Genomic DNA, 23,325 nt, shown 5'->3' on the forward strand with positions numbered 1-23,325 from the left:
GCCACGCCCCCGCCGGCTGTGCCAAGGTGCGCGCAAGGTCCCAGGTGGGCTCGGTCCTGCTTCTCGCCTTTCCCCCTCCCAGGCGGGGCACAAGAGCGGCTGTCCAAAGGGCCCTTCTGCCTGCCCGCCCTCGTTCAGTTCTTGGATGAGAAGGGAAACGTTTCCAAAGGGGGAAAAAGCATGGAAGTCCAGTTGTCTCTCCAAAGAAACCACCTTTGGGACAGCCCTGACCTGGAGGATGGAGAGCCCCCATGGACCTGCCTTTGCTCCTGTCCCCGAGGGAGCCTTATGGCATGGACATCCAAAGTCCCCGTCTCAAAGGTATAGGGTTTCCTGCCTAGGCAGGGGGTTGGACTAGAAGACCTCCAAGGTCCCTTCCAACTCTACTATTGTATTGTATAAAGGCCTCCTAGCATCCATTGCTTGATTTTGGCAAAGGACCTCCCCAAAAAGGAGACAACCACAGACCGCTCAAATATATAACCAGCCTTCATTTCTTACAAATGCCCAGCCAGCAGTATGAAAAAATTGGCCTCAACAGATATAAAACTGATTCATTTTTTTAAAAAAATCACAGTAGCAGAAGCTCCTTCATGTAAGGATTGGGCTCTTCCCGAAAAGCAGGGGGTTCCCACTGCAGAGCACCTGAGTCTTGAAAAGGCTTTGGCTGATCCCGAGATGCCCCTCCGGACCCAAGAGGGGGCAAATCTCTTCCCCTGCAGCCCCTTCCTCTGAAGGAGACCCTGCGAGAGGATCAAGCGGGGTTTTGTTTTTTCATTTCCGGAGAGGCTCATTTCGGAGAGATGAAAACCGTCCCAGTGCAAAGACAGAAGACCCCTGCGCCAAAGCGACCCCCCCGATATGATTCTTTGGATGATTTCTTCTGAATAAGCAGCAGCAGCAGCAGCCGGAGTCACCTTCTCAGAGGAGGGGGGTGCGCAACAGTTGCTGGACAGTGGATTGCCAAGGCCAGGCCCTCAGTGTGGCCAAAAGCATTTCTTTGGGTCAGGAGGGGGAGCTTTCAAACACTTCCCCAGCTTCTCACAGCCTGGAGGAGCCCAGTTCTGTAAGACAGAGAGACAGAGAGAGAGATGGATCAACCCACTGGATGAGAACAGCCATGTCGGATATCCCTCAGGCATTCAGCACAGGCCAAACTAGAGAGGGTAGAGCTCTAAGGCCTCCCCGTCCCCAGGATGTCAATGAACCAAGAAAGGAGCCCAGCTAAGCCACTGAAAATTCGAAATAGGTTGGGCAGCCATTGGATGGTGTATGACCTCCTACCTCGAGCAGGGGATTGGACTAGAAGACCTCTGAGGCCCCTGCCAGCCTTATGATCCCATGCTCCAAGTTCTGTTGTGTAGCTGGGGTCTTTTGTACAGGGCTCTTCCTTTTTGGCTCGAAGATGCAGCTTTTTGTGTAGCCTGCCCAGCACTCGAGGCCCTTGCCCAATGCTCCGCTATTGTTTTGCACAGACACGTTTGCGGAGCTTCTCCCAGGAACCCCGGAGAAAACGGCAGCCTCGGGAGGCCAGGGGTGAGGCAGATAAGAACATTTGTGCTTTAATGAGCAGTTTGATGGATTAGTCTGGCCGCTGATGGATTAGAAGGCATTTACATAGCGACACTGAAGGCGGGGACCAGCCATGGTCCCCCTGAGGCTTGCTGGAATTGGCTCAAATTGTGCAGAGGAGAGGCAACGTCAGGAGGGAGAGAAGCCTCTTCAGGCTCCCAAGGAGGGAACGTTCCTTCCTGGAGGGGGGCAGGGGGGAGAGGAGAAGGGTCGGGAGAGGGTAGCCAACCGCTGGAGTGATGGGGGTGGGATGCGTGTCCCTTGCGCAAAGGCTAAAAACCATGGAAGTCTTTCCTGCCATTCAGGAGGAGGAAGAGAAGGCTTTGCCCAAGCCAGCTGCCGACCGTGGGCACCAGGAGAAAGGGTGGCACACCATCCCAGCAAAGTCCTTCTGAGTCCTGTCTCTTCCTCTTTCTTCAGCCAAACCCTTTGTGAAGCAGCCCCTTCCCCTTAACACTCATCTGGACAAAGATGCAGAGCCAACTTCCCCCACATCAGCTAATGCAAACCAGCCCCGGACTGCCGGTAAGCCCATCGGCTGTCCCCACTTCTCTGCCAACCTGTGCCATCTTCCTCTTCTCTTTCTTGTGTGCTGGTAAAGGCTCTGAATTCTGCATGGCTGACACCAGGGGGCGATGATGGCCAACCAGAAGAGCAGGAGGCCCTGGGAAGCCTATCCGTCCGTTGTGCCCCCCACCCCGATGGCAACTTAATTTCCAGTGTTAAGGGAGGAAGTGAAGCCGTGGGGCAGAAGGCCTTCTCCTCCCATGAAGCTCAGCCCCTCAAGAGGGTCACAGGGGAGCCCCCTATGCTGCAAAAGGTGCCTCCCTGTTGTCCTAAACCATCCTGTGGTTTTGATTCAGGTTATGTAAAGCAAGCCATTGTGGCTTGTAAACTATGGCTTGTGGCTTAGACCAATGTGAGCCCAGGGAATTGTGGTTTATTTATTAAGACATCATTCCGTAAACCTTGGCTTAGGGCCCTGGCTGAACGGCTGCAAAGGCCTGGTCTCTTTCCATCTCCTAAATGTGGGGCAAGCATCCTCAAACTACAGCCTTACCATGACTGCCTTGTCACAGACGTTCAGCTGAGGTTGCCCCGGGACCAGCGTGGCCTTGTGCTCTTGGACGACAGGAGAGACTCTTTCCAAAACAAACTGGTATTCGGCGCTGGAGAAGCTGAAATGGAACCACACAGCCGTCACACAGCGCCAAAGGCAGGGGCACACCTATGCCTGGCCAGGAACATGTCCTGCTGTTACTCCCAACTGTTTCCCAAGCCATAAGTTGGTTGAGGACACACCAGCCGGTCAGCCCAGCCAACTGAAGCTTTGTAGAATCCCAGAACCGGATGGGTCCATTTGAGCCCATCCAGTCTGACCACTTGTTCAACGCAAGAATCCCAATGAAAGCAACGCCCGCAAGTGACTGTATCATCCCAAACGCATCGAGGGAAGGGGAACTTCCCTCCTCCCTGGGGATCAGGGTATGTGTCCCAGGTTTGCAAGGGTTTTAGAAGTCCAAAGTGTTTCTCATCAATTGCTTCCTGATCCTTTTCAGTTAAGGATCTCAGAGGCTGAAACCGAAGACTTCTGCCTCTAGAGCAGATCCCCTCCCACTACCCGGTCCCTAAGAGAGCAGTGGCTCTTGGGGGTGATCAACAACCCCACCCCCATAGGAGAAAGGTCCCACCACCTGAAGGGAAGGAAACTCCCATTGCAGTAACTGCTCCAGGCAGAGGGAAGAGAGTTAGTTGCTGGGGTTTTCGCCCCTACCTTAAGGAGCAGCCCCTCCCTCCTCTTGGCCCCCTTATTTTTATCAGGATTATAAACATTGGCATGCATTTGTTTGAGTGGATCAATGGCTCCTTTCCTCTGTGGTGTTCTTTCAAGCACATCTTAGGGCTTAGATTCAGCAATCTCATTGTCTGTCTGTCATATTAAAAGTCCCCTAGGGAACAAACAAGGGCAAATCACATTCGGAGACCAAATGGAAACCGTGGCCCACTCAGGCTTCCTTTTCGCTTCCGGTCCGAGCTCACCCTGGTGCCCAACTGTTGGGCTGTAGCCAGCCCACTTCCCCCTCCAAGATCAACCGCACTCACAAGCCTGGGGCGTGTTGTGGCAACCCTTTTCACAAACGCCAATCGCTACCATCCTCTTGGGCAACCCTCCAGTGCCCCAAAGGAAGTGTGTGATGTGTGTCTCATTGCATGCAATCAAGCTGGGGGGGGGGGGAGCTGGGGGGCTGGACCACAACCCTGAGCAAGGAGGAAGGAAGCTGGCAAAGGGAAGCTGCCCGGCTGGTGATCTGATCTTGCTTGCTCAGCTAGGAAGCCAAGCTTTAAGGGATCTACCGCACAGCAGAACAGATCCTGTGCTACGGAGCAGCATACCCTCTGAGGCAGTATTTTTCAATCTTGGCAACTTTCAGAGGCCTGGCCTTCAATCCCCAGAATGCAATAAATTCCCAGCAGGCTAGCTGGGGAATTCTGGGAGTTGAAGTCCAGACCTCTTAAAATCAATCACCAAGGTTGAGAAACCCTGCTGTGCAAGGATAGGCAAAAGCGTCCCAGATGGAGGCAGCTCACCCATCTTTAGGGCCCCGGAATGGCCTGCTTGACTCAGAATCCAGGTTCTCCTGTAGACAGGCCTCGGGCTCCCATCCTCCACTAAGGGGAAGGCAGCAGCACCCATCCACCAGCCCCGGCCACCCCTCTGCACCCAGAGAGATGGATGAGCTTGGCAAGGGCCAGACAAGACCAAAAGTCAAGGGAGCTCAGTTCGAATCCACAATGTTTGTGGTAGCCGTGGAGCTACGCCTGCACAGGTGTCTCGAAGGCCTCTGCCAAGGCCTTCGTGTCCACTCGCTCTGTCCACGGGACGCCCTCAATTTGTACTCCGTCTCTTCAAGCCTCCTCCAGAGCGGCTGGGAATGGCAGCGGAAGAATGAAAGGGAAGAGGGAGCCAGCGCTGGCTGAGCAGGTGGCGCGGAGAGGAGGCTGCCTGCGAGATTCCCCCTGTGCACCGGAATTATTCCAGACTCTGGATGAAGGCACGGAGTGGACTGGAGTCCAGGGTCATTACACTAATTAACACTTTGCCTCCGGGAGGCCCCCAGAGAGCCAATCAGGAATGGAAGGGGAGGCAGGTGGTCCCAGGCACAGGTGTGATGTGTGTTTAGTTCATTTAGCGTAATTGTGCCCCCGCAATCTGTCCTTTCTCCTCCCCCCACTTGCAGCGGATCCGGAGGACGGAGCTCATTGCGTGGTTAACCCTGCTGTGGCCTGCAGCAACATCAGCTCGGAATTGAGAGGAAGGGGGGGGGGCGGGTAGCACACCAGCTTCATCCCACCAGGCAGGTTTCAGGTTCTTTGCCCTCCCTCTCCAGCACGACTGCGAATCCGAGGGAGGGCAACCCTCGGGGCAAGATGGTTTGGGTCACCTGCAAAGGTGGGGTGGGGGCTTCCTCCCTCCTGCTAGAATTGCTCCCCCTGGGAGGCTGACCAAGCTGACGTCCCTGGAACCCCTTTCCCTTCCCTGGATGGGAGGCTCCCCTCGCCCAGGCACCCCTCCCCCTCACCTGATCGGATACTTTTCTCCAGGGTCCTTCCCCAAGTGGAAGATCAGGGGGAGCTTGGAATGGTCCTCTTGCTCATGGGTGGTGACTCTGGAAACATTCTGCCCCGGGCAGAAATCGATGCCCTGCAGCACCAGGAAAGGAGGAGGAAGTCAGTGGGGAGGACAAGGGAGGGGCAAGGGGGCAAAGGAGATGGAGCTGCAGCAGAGGCCCAAATGATTTCCGCCTTCATTGGCATCTCGCTCAACTGCTCCCCATCCGAGCAGAGGACACACCTGGGCCTTTGGTGCATCTAGCTAAGGTGTGGGCTGTTCCTTTGGGGACCAGCTTTCTCCCCTCCTAACTTACTCTCTGCGTTGTACCCTCCACGTGCCCATCCGCTGGCCCTGGGCATCCTCAGTCATCCGGGTCAGGGTTGTCCCAAAGGTGCTTTTCCAAAAGGCAACTGGACTTTCTTGGTTCTTTCCTTGAAGACGTTTCATTCCTCATCCAAGAAGAAGCTTCCTCAGTTCTGTTTACTGAAGAAGCTTCTTGGATGAGAAGCGAAACATTTTCAAGAAAAGAAAACCCCAGAGAAAGTCCAGTTGCCTTTGGGACATCCGTCCACAATGTTAGGAATTGCTCGCAGTCCGCCCTCTGCATTGGCTCACCAACACATGGGCACACAGGAGCATTTCCGGGGCAGCCCAGATGTTGTAGGGACAGCAGTGATTTTCAGCAACCTGCCTGGCTGAAAAAGTTTTAGTGACAGATGAAACCCTTCCCAGCCCTCATGACACCAGCCTTCGCACCCAGGACAGGCTCAGTCCAGATCTACACAGGTGGCAAAAGGAAAGAGGGCAAGCGGGTGAGTCCCAGTTCTCCCCTCTCTCTCGTTTTCTCTTTCCCTGGGCATCATTTCCTAATTCTTCATAGGAAAGTACTGATGGGTAGGAGTGCCAACCCTCTGCCTCCGATGGCATTCTCCATCCTGGCACGTCCAGACTATATTATCTCATTCTTGCCTCCACCTTGGCAGGGAAGGAACACGTGCGCCTCTTCCAGGAACTTCCTCCTCCTTGCCTATCGCTGATGGTCACAGCAGCCCCGCCCAGATTGCCCCCAGTGCCCGCCCCCAAGGCCATCTTTCCAGACGGCTGTTGCTTCCCAGAAGACCAAGGGTGCTATTAAGGGAGGGAGGGAGGGAGGTGGCACAGCTGCACTCTACTTGCACATAAAACAAGCATTCAGCCAAAGGTCTCTTTGCAGACATCGGGGAGGATGTGATTGGCAAACAATTTTCTAAAAATACCCCGTGTGTCTTTAATGGAGAGGCTGGTCAGTGGAGCAGTTAATATTCTGCTTTTCAATAAAGTAAGAAAGGTTAGAAGCTTGTGAAATCCCATTTACCTACACAGAGCTACAGATCCCCGTCTCAGTGGCAGGGAGGGAGGGAGGGAGGGAGGGAGGGAGGGAGGGAAGGAAGGAAGGAAGGAAGGAAGGAAGGAAGGAAGGAAGGAAGGAAGGAAGGAAGGAAGGAAGGGCTTTGATCATCTGCAGCAGGCAACCCTCGAATGGATTTTGAATGGCTACGGAGGCAATTGACCTTTTCACCTTTGGCTGCCTAGAGACCCAGCAAGCTTTGCTTTTCCGCAAAGCCCAAATCTCTTCCTAGAGAGGAAAATAATACAATGACAACGACAACAGCTCACGAATGGCAAAACCAGAACCATTGTCATTGGGATGCACAGCAAAAGGGCCATTTAATTAAGGGCGTGCTCATTCGTATGGGGCGCCTATAGTGCAAATGTGGTTTTTTTGCAGGAGGTAAGAATTTATTCTCTGGGGGCCTTTGCTGCCAATGCTCTTCTGTCTACAGAATCTGCTGCCTTCTCATGTTAACACCCGCTTGGAATTAGGCATTCAACTAATCACCCAGGGTGGGTGGCTTAAAGCCCGTCTGCCGGTCATTAGACACAGATCTCCTCCCTCTGGGTGGCAACGTCACAAGAGTCCACAGGGATTTCCCAGAAAGGAATGCCCAGGGGAGGATTTGTGGCTGGGTGACTGGCCCTCTCTCCAAGCAGGCCTTCCTTGGGTTATTCCCCAGAGAGCCTCAAGTGCTCCTCCTTTCCTGAAGAGGGACACTCTGCTCCCTCCACCTGTTTTCGTACCTTTGCACATCCTTATCTGGTGCCACTCAAACCCGAAGGCTCTCCTCTGTACACCTCGGGCACTGCTTAGAGCAGAATTTCTCAACCTTGGTGACTTGAAGATGTCTGGATTTCAATTTCCAGCTATGCTGGCTGAGGAATTCTGGGAGTTGAAGTCCAGACATCTTCAAGTCACCAAGGATGAGAAATACTGGCTTAGAATGCATCCTCCACCCTCCTCCCCAAAAATATGCCCTACAAACAGCACTCTGCTTTCACTCTCTTATTGATATGCTGATGATGTCCCTGAACCTTCCGGGGTCCATTTCTCAAGTATAAGGCAGAGCCAACCTTCTTCAGGGATCGTCAGGCGTGCCCTGGCCTGCCTCTGGCGCAGAATCCCAACGGTGTGATTTCCTCCCTCTAACACATACCAACCATCACGGTCACCCTGCTCTGGGGTTGCTGTGTTCCTGCATCTGTTTCCCAGCCAACAGCCACAGATGCTCAAGAAATACAAACAAGAAGCTAAGCAGCAGGCAGACACCAGTTGCTTTCCGCAAGTGCACACGTTAACATCCTTTGATTTGGCAACCCATCACCTGGGTACCATCTCCATCCTTCTGCTGTGGGTTCACTATCCGCTCAGCCAACGCTGCCTTCCTGGCAAAGGGGAGTTGAAATGTGCCTTCTGGATTCAGCAGAGAATCACGGCCCTGCTGCGATGCAGGAGGTTTAGAATAAGGTAGGATCAGAGGGGGGAGAGGGAAGAGGGGGAGGCAAGAAGCAGAGGTTGGACCCCCAAATGCTCTACTCCCCAAGGCTGCCTTCACATCTGGGCAAGGCTGCTTTGGACCTGAGAGATGTGAATGGCCAAGAGTGGTGTCTTCATCTGCCCCACTCCAGACCTGGGAAGGGAAAGGGAAGCTGGCAGAGCTCCCCTTATCCTTTAATAGTGACACCCCCCCCCCTCCTCCCCGATAATAAACCACTGAGACAAGCCTGGGGGGGGGGGGGAGTCCTAAAATCTCCAAGGCAACGTGGCATCTGTAGCAAAGCCTCTGCCTCCTTTCAAAACCTTCAAAACTCTTTGGCATCTCTAATTGATTCTCCAGTGCCTCTGAGACGGTAATCTGTCTGCCCAGATTTAAAGAGTTACCTATTATTATGTTCAGGAAAAAAAAATGTTTCCTCCAGAAGTGTTATTTTTCATACCTCAGTTATTTACACCCATCTTCCCTTCTGCTCAACACAACCCATTAATCAAGGGATGGCAACATAAAACTGTGCAAACAAGAACCACTTGTAAATCACAATGGCCCTTTTACAGCTTCTGGATGGCAGCTAAGTAAATATCCTTCCTCGGTCAGTTACAGCTGCAAAGCGACTCTGCCAGCTTCTTCTTAGCCAGGTGGATTTCCTGCTGAGTTGCTTTGAATTTCTTCTTTTAGCATGTTTAGTAAAGCAGGTGCTTTTTGTCAGAATGGCGCCCTCTCTTGAAAAGCCAAGATAAACAGAATTGGGCAAATCCTGGACCAGGTTCCACAACCAGAGCAAACGTCTTGAGCGACTAGGATGACCCAGAAGAACCACCTGTCCCTGAGGAGGAGAATTGCCTGTAGTTGCTGACTCCTATCACTTCTCACAGCAGAGAGAACGACACCCATTGGGTCCCCAGAGACATCCAGAGAAGGGTCTGGTCTACCAAAAGGAGCCCTCACCTCCTCCATTATCCCAGCCTTGAACTGAGGCAGTCCGGCCAGTTCAGGATACTGGTCAGATCCCAAGAAGCCTCTAGGTAAATTTTGCACTGTTCCCTTGGGTCCAGGAGAGCAAAACATCCAATTGAAAAGCCAATTCGTATCCACTGAGGAGGTCTCAGCCACTGCTGGTTGTTGCAATCCCTCTTCTCATGTTCAACATATGTGTTTAATATTCCCTTTTCATAAAGGAACCCACAACCTCAAGTATCTCCCAGCCTCACTATCAATAATATTGATAAAAAAACTGGAGACAGCAAAAAAGGAGATTAAACAGCAATTATACTTTGGGAGTGTTTCAAGTTTCTGCAATCGAAAATGTAATGATATTCAGCATTCTATTTTTTTTATAAAAAAAACCCGACTCTTAGTAGTGTTGTAATTAGTATCGGAGCTCCAGAAGAATAGGGCCAGTTTTAGCCCTGGCACAATCTTCATGTTGTTAATGGGGGTTCTGTCCACTAATTGGGTGCTCCAGTTGTACCCACCCCAACCGCAGACAACACAAGCAGCAGGAAAGCAATGGGTTTTTAATCACCCTATGATGTACAGCATAATTGCTGACTTTTATCAACTAGCAGTTAAACAAAGACTTAGGAAGGAATAAACACGGCTTAATTGTACGTCTGCCACCACTCACAGGAGGGACAACCTTGGAGCCAGCAGCTCCATTATCAAAGCTGTGCTCTTTCTCACAGGCACACCAGGCAGACATGCGTCCAAGGCAAAGACAGGCCTGAGGTGCTTCACTTGACCAGAGAAACAAAGCACGTCTTGAGTGCAACTGGGAAAGGGCCTCCTCCTGCTCTCCCCTATAAGGCCTTACTGAGGCCTTTTAGGACAGCAAACGTTGGGGAGAGATGCAGAAGGCACCTCTAGGGAAAGTTAAACATACCTGAAGGGTTAAGCCAAGCGTTTTTCACACTTGGGAACTTTTAAGAATTCTGGGAGTTGAAGTCCATGCATCTTAAAGTTGCTATGTTTGAAAACACTATGTTAGATTAAATCAGGGGTGTCCAAACTTGGGAACTTTAAGACTTGTGGACTTCAACTCCCAGAATTCCCCAGCCAGCAGAAGTCCACAAGTCTTAAAGTTCCCAAGTTTGGACCCCACCCCCATCTAAGTGTTTTCTTTTTAATACAATACTGATCCTTCCTAAAAGCTTTTTAACACCTTTGTAACCTTCTTAAAACTACATCTTGCACTGAAGTAGATGTTTTGATGGAGCATCACTTCTGAAAATAGCAGGGAAGGAAGGAAGGAAGGAAGGAAGGAAGGAAGGAAGGAAGGAAGGAAGGAAGGAAGGAAGGAAGGAATTTTCAATTACCTGGCTGAACTGCTCCCAGGAATTGCTCCAGGTCCAGTAATGGGCCTTATAAAGCCCAACTCGCACTGCCATCATCTCATTGCCACGGTAATAAAATATTGGTCTGGTTTGAGAGAGGATGGGGAGGGACAAAGAGAGATGTACAGTCACATGAGAAATGTAACATGTCCAAACAACTCGCTTCCCCCCACACCTCCAGGCAGCTACAGAGATAAGGGAGACAAACTCTTTAGCAAAGCCTGGCCGGCAACTCAGCTATCAGTTAGGAGCAGGCGGCCTTCTAATAGCCCTTCTGCAAGGTTTTCAATTAGCATTTTTAAAAGCATCCATCAAAAGGGAGAGCTTGCCTAGCAGAGCCAGAGTGAAGCGTTATACCAATTGTCTTGCCAGGGATCGTTCATCCTTGAACTACCAGGCTGTGAAATTTCACACGGAGGAGTCCGCTGACTTAAAATACTCAAGGGAAAAAGGCACCTGTGTGATGGAGATGCCAAAGATACAGGAGGCCAAATTACCAGCCCCAAAGCCAGGAGAAACTGAGCTTTAGGAAATTTGCTTTGAACGGGAATAGAACGACGTAGATATTTCATGCAATGATTTTTCAAAACAAGAAGATAATGCACCACATTATTTGTACAAACTCAACGTTGTGGAGTTGAGAGGCTGGGGGTAAGTTGCTATTTCCCAGAATTATGTGACTTTTAATTGACTAAATCTAATTAGGGTAAGCAAATGGTAGGTCAGTCTTGATGGTGTCCTGTATTGTATCGTGTCCGTAGCTTGACCTAAAACCTTAGCAACAGAACTGCTGGAAGGGGTGCTTTAGAAAAAGGCCACAGGCCATAACATAATCAGAGCAATTTTGGTGCAAATTAAGGACGCTGAGGTGGAAGTATCATCTATTAAATCTACACATTTAATGCAGGCATGAACAAACATGTGGTCATCCAGGGATGTTAAACTCCAACATCCTGTCATGGCTTAAGACATGGAACGTGGAAACAGCCTGATTCAAGGTCAAGCCTATGCTACCTGGTGCGCGTCTCTATAGTAATTAGGAAGACCTGTGGAACAACAGTGTAAATGCTAAGGCACAGGGAGGGACAAGGCAGACACCGATGTATGTTTCCCGCTCCAGATTCAAGATCCAGAGAAGCTTTAGGAAGCAGGTGCTTCATCCTCACGAACAAATGACAGGAGTAACCCTTCTATAATAGCCACCTATTTCTCCTGCACCTCAATAAGGCTGAGCGTGGGGAGGGGGGACTGGCAGAAAGCTGCAAGAGGAGGGGGTGCCCATAACTCACCTGTCAATTAGTTTGCCTTGCAGGAGGACGGGCAGGAGGTCGATGCCGTCAATCTGCCTGTCACTGGGAGGCTGCAGTCCTGCCAGGGAGAGGCAAGTGGTGAAGAGATCCATCACATTGGCCAGCTGGTAACTCACCTGCAAGCCACAAGACGAGAGCATGTGTGGGAAGGCTTGCCTCAGTGACGCAAGGCTAAAAAACCGATCTCTATCTGGGCCTTCTAGCCCAAACCCAGGGTTTCCAGAGACGTGTCTCGATCGGGGCTCTTCCGTGGGAAAAACGGGCTGCTGCCACTAAGCTGAGCTGCTTCTTCAAGCCGGTTGGCTTTGTTCTGTCCAAACTTAAGTACCCAGGTTCTTAAACATGCTTTTTCAAATGGCAACTGGGCTTCCTTTTCTAAAAAAATTGTTGTGCTTTATTAAAGCCAAGCAAGCCCAGTTGCCTTTTGAAAAAGCACCTTTGGGACCACTGTGACGGGATGACTGAGAATAGACTTTTACTCGGATTCTGGATCTCCCGAGTGACTGAGAGGGATGCTGAGGGCCTCCAAAGCAATCTGGGATGCTGCAGCCACAACCACCAGCAGGGTTCTCCAGAGCACCATTTCCCAACCATGGCCACTTCAAGAGGCCTGGAATTCTGGGAGTTAAAGTCCACACTTCTTCAAGTTGCTAAGGTTGAAAAATGCTTTCTGGACGACTGAAGGTTGTTGGAGGTGCAGAAAAAACAGGACTTTAACTCCACATAAAAATTTTAGGGCTGAGATTACGGGATGCAGCTACAGAGGAAATCCTGACCACCAGCAGCATATTCCCACACCAGAAATGGATTGTCATATCCCTTCGAGTGGAATGTTTGGGTTCCAAGGATCTTATTATTCTTGCCTTGCATGAAAAACTCCACCAGCCCAAGATGGGTGTATGACAATGGCACTAATATCAAACAAATGGTAGAACAAAATCATTTTAAAAAGGTCGCAAAAGGAGGGACAGAATAAAATGTGAATGACAAAAATTAAAATATTTATTTTAAATAATTAAATGGAATTGTTAAATTGTCCCATGTTGGCTGTGGCAAGTTCTCCCATTCCACCCAGGACTGCCAGCAACCTCCTCGCTCTTCCTCCCCATTACTCCACCGAGCCAGATAGCTCATTTTCAACAGCCAATTCTGTCACTAGTCTCCCACCCACTAGTCTCTTAAAAGAAGCTAAATGGCAATGTTACAGCTACTTGGATTTATCTGCAGCACCATATTGGAGAGATAAAATCTGGGGCGGGGGTGGAAACAGGAGGAGGTTACTAGGGGTGGGGGGGTGGGGGGAGGGTATGTTGCCCTCTCCTATTTTCAGAGGGTGAATGTAGCACTTCCTTCTGTGGACAATCTCTTTCCTCCCTTTGCCGCTCCCGTAACAAAATGGGGAGGAGAAGGGAAGAGAACGTTCTGAAGAGTCGTGGCTTGGTGAAAAATAAATAATGAAAGCCAGAGGAGCTAGATCAGATATTTTCCATATCAGCAAACAACAGCCCGTATTACGGTGCGCGAGAAAAGGGGTCTTATATATATTTTATGAACTCTCAGCACATACAGAGCATCTTTAAGAAAATGAAATCCTTTTTGCCGCGGGCCACATCGGGAGGAGAACTAGCCAGCTCTGGCGTTATCAGCACTTTCAAGCTCTAACTCTGAATCAAAGACGACAATTAATAAAGTTGCCCCCGCCAGGAACGGAAAGGAGGAAAGCTAAATATTTGAAACTGGGTGAACAAATGTCAGGGTGTTTTTAAATAAAATCATTTTACATTTATCACAGCAAGCAGACCTGATATCCCTGTCTAATTCAATTTCAATTTGTGCCTTGTGGGAGATAGTGAAGAAAAGGTTGCAGTGCTTTTCTTCGGCTTGATGTTCTTTTCTCCTTCAGGGAGCAGAAGTGGGGGAGGGGGGGAAGGAGGAAAGGGGGGAGGGGCTGGAACAGGCAAAGGACTGAAAGGAGCACAAAAATACAAAGTCCTGCAGCTCTGGATCCTTCGAGAAAGCAGAGGCAGCAGGTGAACTGGGCCAGAAAATTCTGCTTGCAAGCAGTCCTTGAGATACCACTCTAATGGAGCCTGCAGATTATGGTTATAAGTCGCAAATGGATCAGCCACGTGACTGCCCTGGTTTTACTAGCTTTACTGGTGGTTAAGCAAATCCAGTGTTCACTATGGTGCAGGACTGCCAAAAACTGGAAGTGACAGGATATGAAAAGAATTCAAAACCATCTATTTCCTATAACCCAGCAGTGAATGTCATTATTATACCGATAAGATCTGAAGGGTGCCATATAAAACAAAACTACTGTAAGACCTACAGAGAAGATTCCCACCCACCCCAGATTCCCACCTGTCCTGCAGGTATGTGTCCTGGCCACCAGGCGATAGCTGGTTCTCTCATGCCACCTTCAAAAGTCGTTTCCTTGCCACATAGGAAAGGCCCATTGCTGCCTCCTGCATAAAGAGAAAATAATTCCAAACTGTTTCTGGACAGAGAAAGGTAGAATTTGAATTCAGGCTACTGGGCTAACAAGTCATTCAAAAAGACACTGTCGACTTGACAGCCCCCCTCCCCACCCCCCATATAAATACTAATTTGTAGGCAATGCCTTTGGAAGAAAGCAAATTAGCTTCTAATATTCTGTCCCGACTACCAACCCTACCAAGGTCCACTCCAAGAAAACTGACCTTGTTCTGGGGCTGAAATGAGGGCGGCCCCATTGTCAGATGTAAAAAACACAAAGGTATTGTTGCTGATGCCCAGATTTTGAAGGTGCCTAAGAATTTTCCCAATGCTAAAGTCAATTTCCCGCACAGCATCGCCATACCTAAGAGACGGGGAGAAGAAATTACAAAGCAGTCGAGGTGGACATGAAGGTATCTGAGGATATTCAGTGTATATGTACATATGTGTGTACAGACATATATGTATGCGCCATGTGCCATGTGTATGGTGCACAGCATTTGCAAAGTCTTATATACAACCCTATCATTTATGAGTGAACATCCAGAGTACACTGCTCTCAGAGCAGCTTATAATACAAGAATAACACATTATAAAAACCACTATGTTTCTAAAAGGTCCAAATAAATAAAACTTGAAGGCCTAGCCTGTAATAATACGCCTTGTACAAAAAAAATGTTAATACAAATTATTCCTAATTGTATTTGCATTTATAAAACTACATTTATAGAGTGCTCATTCTAACTAGCCAAGCGGGTAGAAGATTTTTTTTGGGGGGGGGGGGGGAGATCAGTTTCCCCAGTAAAATAGCAGTGAAAAGAAGAGGGGTGAGGCTAAGCTGAGGGCATCCCATACTCCGACTGGAAGGGAATCATTTTGGATCACCTCCCTCCCACCTTCTCTTCCTTAGAAAGAATGCCAGTACCAGCCAGACCTCTTGGAACCAAAAGTAAACATATTGATGCACTGTAATATGACGCCGTATAAAAATAAAGATTTGTAGCTCATAGTGGAAAGGAAGGGCCCTTGGTGCTCTTTGAGATTGGTGGTTTTCTTGCAAATTTTTCGTTATCAAACTAGGGAATATTATAAGTGGTATGAGAGAGTTTGGTTGCTCTCAACTTTTTCTAGTGGCTTGTTTCCATGTGGATGGAAATGGTCTTAGAGGCTCTTTGGTTGATCTATTTGTCGTTGTTGCTTGACCAATTGTTGATTTAGTATTGTTCACTTCTTGACTGTTGGTCATATGTTAGCCTTGGAGTTTATGCCTTATAGGTGCTGATAGCTGGTAAGGTTGTCTTTTGGTCCTGTTCGTTTCTTTTGGGCTTCACTGTTTGTTGTGAAGAGAAGGTGGCATTGTTTATGTCTACGTCTAATGACGGCTGATTAGTTAAGAGTTGCCTGGCTTTTGGAAATATCCTAGAGTTCCTTGACTTGGATTGGTCTATGATGGTCACAGTTTCCAAATTGAAACAATGGTTAGGTTTGTCAATATGTTGTGAAATTAAAGAGTTTTCATGTATTCTCATTGCTAGCTGTGCACTGAGGATCATAGATTTTATATCTTTCTTACCAGATTAATTATACTAATGGCGATGGTTCTTAGAACCAGAAAGAAGACCTCAAGGGCCCTGTTTAATGCTAGGTGTGGCTGTTGATGGACTTTAGATTCTAGGTTTTCTAGCCTGGCGTAATTTGTCCTTCAGTGTTGACTGCATTTGTTTCCTCTCTTCTCCTTGATTTTTTCCAAGCTGGCATTGTCTTGTTTTGCAGATCCAAGCCATGGTGTATGGAAAATTAACTATAGGGTTACAGCAGAAACGCCTTTGCTCAGAGCCCAAGAGGCACTATGCTGAAGTGAGAACCGGCAGTGGAATTCTGCAAGTTGAAGTCCACACATCTTAAAGTTGTCAAGTTAGAAAAACACTGATCTCAGTGATGCCTTCCAGCCTCTACAATTCAGTGAAACACACAGTTTAAACCATGCATGGTATCTCCACTGAGTGAGGTTTTAAGGACTGATTTGGGATTCTCTCTTGGGGCAACAGGGAAGGGAAAGGAGAATATGTTGCTCAAAACCAACTTACAATCCTCTTTGGCTTGTGCCTAGGAACTCCCTGGAGGCGTACACAGGCGCATGGGTGGCATCGATGGCCCAATAGAGCAAAAATGGCTGATGGCTGGCTTGCTGGCTGCTTATGAAATCCAGGGCTTCCTGGAAGAGGGAAGCAACTTTCAATGCAATCACCCAGACTACAGAAAGGATCTTTGGGTTTGAAACAAGTGTTTCCAGAATAAAATTACCTGTAAATACATTTGAGTTAGGTTTGCTTCTCCAGACTTATGATCAATTTGTATATCTTCGTAATACCTACAATAGAAAAGACAACCAGAAAAACATTCCTTGCACTTTTAGGTATGCAATAATAAAGGAATAAGGATTTGCTCCTCCTGATGCAGGCTGTTGCTGACAGAGCAACAATGAGCTCAATAAGTCAAACTAATTTGCTCAATTTCTTCTTGTTCTAGCCTTTTCTTCATTCTGACTCATTTCCTCATCATCTTGCTACTTTATAAAGAGCTCTATGAAAAATTGTGTGTACACTTTTCCATCTGAAATGTATGTGTGTTTTTGTAAGCCACCTTCCCTAGTGTGTTTTTGTGTGTGCTTTTCAGTGCGGGTTTTAAAGGTGTGGACCGTGGTTGCATTGGTCAGCTTATGACTGACTTGAGTCTCGATTCAGATACAACTTCAGGAACTGCAAAAGCTAGGAACGTTCATAATTAAAATATGAAATTTCTCTTCCCTCCTAGTAGACAATAATGTGAAGAATGAACTGTATGTCATGTCTGAAGCTTGTTTAATGTGAGCTACCTGGAATGAGTAGAATTAGATGACCTGTAAATGTATTTAAAAAATGAAATAAAGCCTTATGGACAAGAAATAAGTGGGAGGCTAGTCTTTTTCTGATTTCTTAATGATTAATGTATAACCGGGAGTTCACACATAATTTACTACATGTAGTAGTTTCTCAGTGAATGGGTCCAGATCTCTCAATGTGCTTTCAAGGTGATGTTATCATTTTCACTGCAAGTATTTGTATTGTGGCAGAAATTCTGGAAGGTGAGGACTGCCCAGGTATTTGATCCAGAAACTTACAGCCTCAGGGTCTCGAAAGGAAAGGAATGCAACCACTACTCAAACTTGGCCAGAAGAAAAGCAAGAGAACGCAGCCCAAACTGCCCATGATAACAATGCTCAAAACCAGTTGAGCAAAACTAGGAAAGGAACAAAGAAGTGATATAAAAAAGGAAGTTTACCTGCCAATCATTTCCGCATTCCTATAAACAGGAATGTTGGGGGTGCCTTTGTTATCATACGGTCCAAAATGGCAATTGGGAGATCCAAACCAGGTGTCAAAGCCATGCCTCAAGGGATGGAACTGAGGTTGGTGGCCCAGGTGCCTAGAAAAGATTATTAGCCAAAGAGGGGGGAAATTGCATCAGAGACAGCCAACAGCTCCTACCTTCAATACCACCCCCCAAAAAAATCACAATTCAGGAAACTGGAGGATGGAAACTACACCCACAGCCAAGCAGCAAGCATTGGAAGACTTATTTACTTTATGGCACTTCTTCAATCTTTTTAGTTCATTCCTCCCACTTCTCAAACTTCTTTGCTTGGCTCCTTCCTCTCTGTCCTGCCCTGAGAAATGCTATTTATTTTTTTAATTGCTGTGCCATCTTTCAAAACCAGGATTTCCAAAGGTAATTTATAACCCAAACTATTTTCTGATGCTCAAGTACACATGAGCAATGTATTGCTCCTTGCTATTCTCAGCTGCTCAACAGTCCCTCGGGTTCTTTGGCTGGTCTTCAACGGGGCAGAGGAACAATTGCGAAGAAGGATGGAACAAAAAATAAGCTGCTCACAGTGAGGCACAGGAGAAACTGAAACTACAAAGGGCTCACTGGAACTGAACCTGCCTGCCAGGCACAAAATTGCCCTCCAGTGGAGAAAAGTGCAGGAAGAAACGTAGCCGGGTGATTTTTCCTGGGCTTGCACAAGACCTGTGTGATTCCCAGGAAATATGCATTCACTACACGGTCTATCCCTGTGTTTGCTGGAGCCACGTGGCCACTTCAGAGTCAAATAACTGCACGTCCCTCGTTAGAGCTTTGTTTCAGTCAAATCTTCCTTTGAATTTTACTTCCAGGGTTTAAACTAAGAGCCTAAGCAACTAAAACTGCCAGGAGAGCTGCAGATCTTTGGCCCTGGACTGAGCCGGCCCAGGCTGGAAAGGCAGCATTTCAAGGAGCTTCCTCTTCCAGTTAAGCCACCCCTATGCTGCTTGAATCTGTTACCCAACCCGCCTGCAGCCTCTCTGGAGAGCACCTGGCTGGGGAATAATCTGCCATATAGCAATCAGGGACATTAATGAACCAGGTGATAAATAGGGGGAACACTATCACTTCGGTGGGTCTCTCCTATTTTTTGTGGATCAAATAACACATTATTTTTTTGCAGCTGCTGCAAGCTTCTTTTTAACAACCATGATTTATGTGGGCGAATCATTTCCTGGCTGTTTCTGTTCTTAACACCTGCGCCAGCACTACAGAGGTGGGTCATCAATTTAAATGATCCAACTCTTTGCTCATTTAAAGATGCTCCCAGGATGCAGTGCAGGCAGATTGAGGTCAATATTTGCTCCCCAGCTCTCTGTTTACCCTCTGCCCATCTAGATTATGGCCCGACTCTTCAAAGGTGTGCTAACATCATCAATCCTTTTTTCCTGTGGGAATGGTACATTTAACTGGGATCAGAGAGAGGCACTTTCTCCTCTGCGAGGAAAGTGCCACATCTTCATATTCCAAGGGAGTCAAAACTGGAGGAATTGACAACCAGGTACAAGCACTGCAGCATTGTCGGTGGTGATGAAGATAAATGGAAGAAGCACATGGATAGCTCAGAAATCAATCACGGCACACGGTTATCCAGACAGCTTGCCTAGATTTCCGAAGACTCATAGACTGAAATAGAACTCTGATCAGTTCCCCTACAAAAAGCACAGAGATGTAAAGTAGCCAGAAAAAAACTTTACCATTTGCCAACTATCTTATTGGCATAGCCTGCTTTCTTCAGCAATTCTGGAAGGAGCAGCTCAGAATCCGGGATGCCCCCCGTGATGTCCTGGGGCGTGTAGGCTGCACGAAGACAAGAACACTTTAGCTAGACGAACAAGCCACAGGAGTTGGGTTTGTGAGCTGGTGCTCTCCTGAACAGGACTGAGGGTCGTTCAAGGATTAGAGACCTCTAAACCAGACTCCGGCAAACACGCCAAGAATAGATTCCAACAACACTCTCTTGGGATCCGTTCAAGGTATGCATTCACTTCCCATTAATTCTTTACATCAGGAAAAGCAAAAGGCTATGCTGGGTTTTTTAAATTCACAGAATATAAACGGAAAGGGGTAACACACTAATCCAGCAAATTTGTGCGTCTCATAGTGAGCAGCAAATCTGACCCATCTTGCTAAACTGAGAACCTTGTAACTCCCAGCACAGCCATTTAACAGGACTTTTCAATTACCCTAGCTAGCACATCTCTGTTAAGCCATCACCAAGAAAGGCAATGCAGAGGCCCTTAGCCTGTTTTAGATGCTGCACACATTCTTCCATGACTCTCTCGCCCTTGTCGTTCTATGAAAAGCCCTCCTCTTCCAGCAAAGAGAGAAACACCCACACTTGCCAGCATGCAGCATGCATCAATCTGGAGCTGTAAATGCATGCTTCAAAGCATATGGTCTCTCCGGCATCTGCCATTTTGGAACAAACAATTCTAATGCCAGCTAGATTGGCCTCCAATCAGCTCAAGCTGGCATCTCCCCATAAAAATCCTGGAGCAAAGTGCTCATTATGGGCAGCTTAGTGATGCCCTCCAGATGCCCTTGCCGAGTTTAGAGAACATATTTCTGTTAAAAGAGTAAATTTCAAGCAGATTGCTAAACTACAATAACACACAACTCCTTCAATTCCTCTTTTGTCAAATGCTCCTTAACCCATTCGGCAGAGAAGTGAGCACAGACTTAATTCAAATTCTAGAATACAAGCTGCATTAAGACTGCTTGGAAACATTTTGTTAAGACCTCAATGGAGATGCTTGTGGTGGTTTAAATTATCATGCAAAAAAATTCCGAGGTTGCCTGTTCCTCTCTCTTTGCAGGTTAGCCAAATGCACACCTCCCTTAGTCTCCCTTAACATGAAACTCTGAAGCCAGATCTTGCCCTTGGCTTTGCTTGCAGGAAGAGGACCTACCGTTTCTGGCATGGGCGTTGGTGGTATAGAAGCCATTCCTTATAGGGAGGCGGCCTGTCAGGAGTGCTGCCCTGGCTGAAGAGAAGAGAGAAAAGTGAAGACAGCGGATCCACCAAGCCTGACTTTCTTTCAAGCACCCAAAGATGACTACAGTTCTGCTGTTTCAGCATCACTACAGGGAATCCTTGACTTACAACCACATGGGCCTGGGATTACAGTTGTAAGTCACGATGGTCATTAAGTGGTTTACCACGTGACCACACCCAATTTTACCTTTTTTGCAGTGGTAGTTAAGAGAACGACCTTGGTAGTGGGTCCTTGGTGCTCTCTTTTCATTGTTTTCTTGCAGACGTTTCATTACCCAAACTAGGCAATAACATCAGTGCTACCTGCTAATTCCTCTGAGCATCGCCCCCCCCCCCTCAGGGTATAGTTTTGCCTACTGTGTAAGGAATGGTGCAGCTAAGCCTTGGATCACACCCAGCTTTTTACCCACAGGCCCATGGAATTTCGCTCAGATTCTCAAGCCTACTTACACGGTGAACAGAGAGGGTTGGCAGTGTAGAAGCTCGGGAAAAGCATCCCTTCTGCAGCCATCTGGTCTAAGTTAGGGGTTTCTTTGGAAGGATTTCCAAACACACCTAGGTCACCCCAACCCATCTGAGAAAACACCAGCAGGCAAGAAAAAGCTTTTAGATGCAGAAAGTTAGCTTTTAACCTTTATATTTTTCTCATTCAAGTATTATCTGGTTTCCTCTGGGACAATAAGGAAGCCAAGCAACCAAACTAAGAATGTGCCACAAGTGACATCCCTCTGGGGGAGCATTTATATGCCAAGTCTTTGGTCTCCATCCACAGTCACCAAGGGGCCCAGAACAGATCAAACTAGGATAATATTCCTGCTATTATTTTCTTGTGGGAGAGTGGCTGCTTTTGAGCAGAGTTTGGTTTTAAGGTAAAAGTGTGAAAGGCTACTGACTTGCCGGTGACTCTCACAACAGCTCAAGGAAAGTAATTCTGCAAGCAAATTATGTACTCCGTGTTGGCATAAGTCATTTTGTGGTCGTCGTGTGAATTTTCCATTCAGCATTATGAAACTAAAGGAAAATCCAGGGAAACGGTGCCAGGCGAGGGTTTTCTATACTGGCACCTGCAGCTCACACTCAACTTTTTTTAAATGACACACACATATTGAAAAATAATAAAAACAGGAAAAAAATGAGAACTACTTTGTTGTACAGAAAAATAGGCAAAACAACAGGAACTTTCTTTTAAGGAATACACGCGCTCAGGTACCTACCAACAATTTCCAGCAACAAAAACAGCATAAAAATAGCTTACTAAATAAAGAGGCCCATTAGGAAATTCTTTGCAAATAATACAGTCAGCAGAAAAGTGGAATAATTTCCTTAAAATGGTTGATGAATCATAATCACAGGAACAGATCAAGAGCCCAGAGCTGAATCTACGCTGTATATGCTGCTAGGCCTTTTCCTGAAACGGAGGGGGCAGCCATCACGGCAGATTTCAGCCTGTCTAGGGAAAGCCTGTGACCCCCACTTGTTGAGAGGGCCCAGTCCTCCTCCAGACAATCCAGGTGAGGTGCTCAGAAGAGCCTCAATCACACAGAGGCCATTCCATCACCCTGATCGAAACAACTGAAATACTACTCAGAATGCAGGAAATATGCAATGGGAGAAAGTCCCAATTCTCATAATATAACCATTTTTCTACAAAGAGTAACAACTTTTGGCATCCTGGTCAGCCAAAGTAGTGTAAGTGTATAAGTAGTAGAGTCACTTTGGAATGAGATGGGTGGCATATGAATTTAATAAAAACTCAATATTTCTTCAAAAATCTGGTAGTATCCATAGAGATTGACCAGTCCATAAAGACTTTCAAGCTAACAAAAACTTATCTCTGGCAGAAAGAGACAGAAACAGCAAGAAACCTGGAATGCAAGAATTTCAAGACTGCACATCAGACAAAAAAGGCAAAAAGGTTCCCAGACATGCAGTGAAATTCAGGTGTTTTAAGACCCTATAGCACAATTCACCATCCAGAGGTTGGGGGGGGGGGGGACACCTGCTGTTTACAATTCCCAAGAGCTGCATTCGGTGGAAAGTTGTGTGTTTTTTCTTCTCCCTATGAAATGAGCTGCCAATCTGCCCAGGGACTGAAGCAACACAGGAGTGATTTTCAGGCACTTCCAATTGATTTTCCATTCAATGAAATTGGATCAGAGAACTTGGTGGTTTTTGAAAAGGAGACCACCAGGAGATCCCTGGGAAATCGTATATAACCCTCCTGAGACTAGTAATAAAATGAGAGCCTTCCCGCCTGGGCGTTCATATAGGCGCCTGCCCGGCCACCCCCAGGTCCGGGGCTGCCCAGAGTCCAGCTGGACTGAATTGGGGGGGGGGGGCTTTCCCTCCACCCCCTCCAGCCAACTCCGCGCCCACCAAGCCCCTTTCCCGGAATGAGGCGCCTGCGCTCACGTCGTCCATCAGCAGCAGGACCAGGTTGGGCGCCGCCGGGGTCCCGGGGAGGCTGGCGGCCGCCCCCAGGCGCCACACGAGGGCCAGTCCCCAAAGGGCCGCCATCAGCCGCTGCCCCCAGGGCTGCGTCTCCATGGCAACGCTCAGCTTAAGTCGCCCCGCCGAGGGACCGAAAAAGCCTAGCACAAAGAGGAGGGGAGCGGCCAGGCAGCGGGGTCGCCCCTCTTCCGGCTCCCCGTCGAAGGGGAGGGCTAAAGCCAACCAGGGGGAGGAGCTCCTGCGGGGAAAGGCCGCTCCGTTGGGCACGCCTCCTCCTTGCAGGCGCCGGGCCGCT

At 48.1% G+C, this 23,325-nt stretch overlaps 1 protein-coding gene and 1 long non-coding RNA gene across 2 annotated transcripts; one reads left to right on the forward strand and one right to left on the reverse strand.

The window, feature by feature from the left end:
- Positions 1-73: 73 nt before the first annotated feature.
- On the forward strand, positions 74-559 carry LOC309397493. Its single transcript, XR_014176273.1, has 2 exons — positions 74-321; positions 405-559. It is a non-coding gene; the product is annotated as an uncharacterized lncRNA (long non-coding RNA).
- On the reverse strand, positions 472-23,287 carry GALNS (galactosamine (N-acetyl)-6-sulfatase). The gene is made up of 14 exons (XM_081963546.1): positions 22,992-23,287; positions 21,030-21,153; positions 20,494-20,568; positions 19,279-19,381; positions 17,498-17,641; positions 16,481-16,547; positions 16,264-16,391; positions 14,401-14,540; positions 14,063-14,166; positions 11,678-11,814; positions 10,371-10,473; positions 5,154-5,275; positions 2,633-2,750; positions 472-1,064 (listed from the first exon to the last, which is right to left on the reverse strand). The coding sequence occupies exons 1-14, from the start codon at positions 23,124-23,126 to the stop codon at positions 978-980; spliced, it is 1,587 nt and encodes a 528-aa protein (XP_081819672.1). The 5' UTR covers positions 23,127-23,287; the 3' UTR covers positions 472-977.
- Positions 23,288-23,325: the final 38 nt, after the last annotated feature.

Source organism: Natrix helvetica (assembly GCF_964273705.1).
Source record: "Natrix helvetica genome assembly, chromosome: 10".
Lineage (NCBI taxonomy): Eukaryota > Metazoa > Chordata > Lepidosauria > Squamata > Natricidae > Natrix > Natrix helvetica.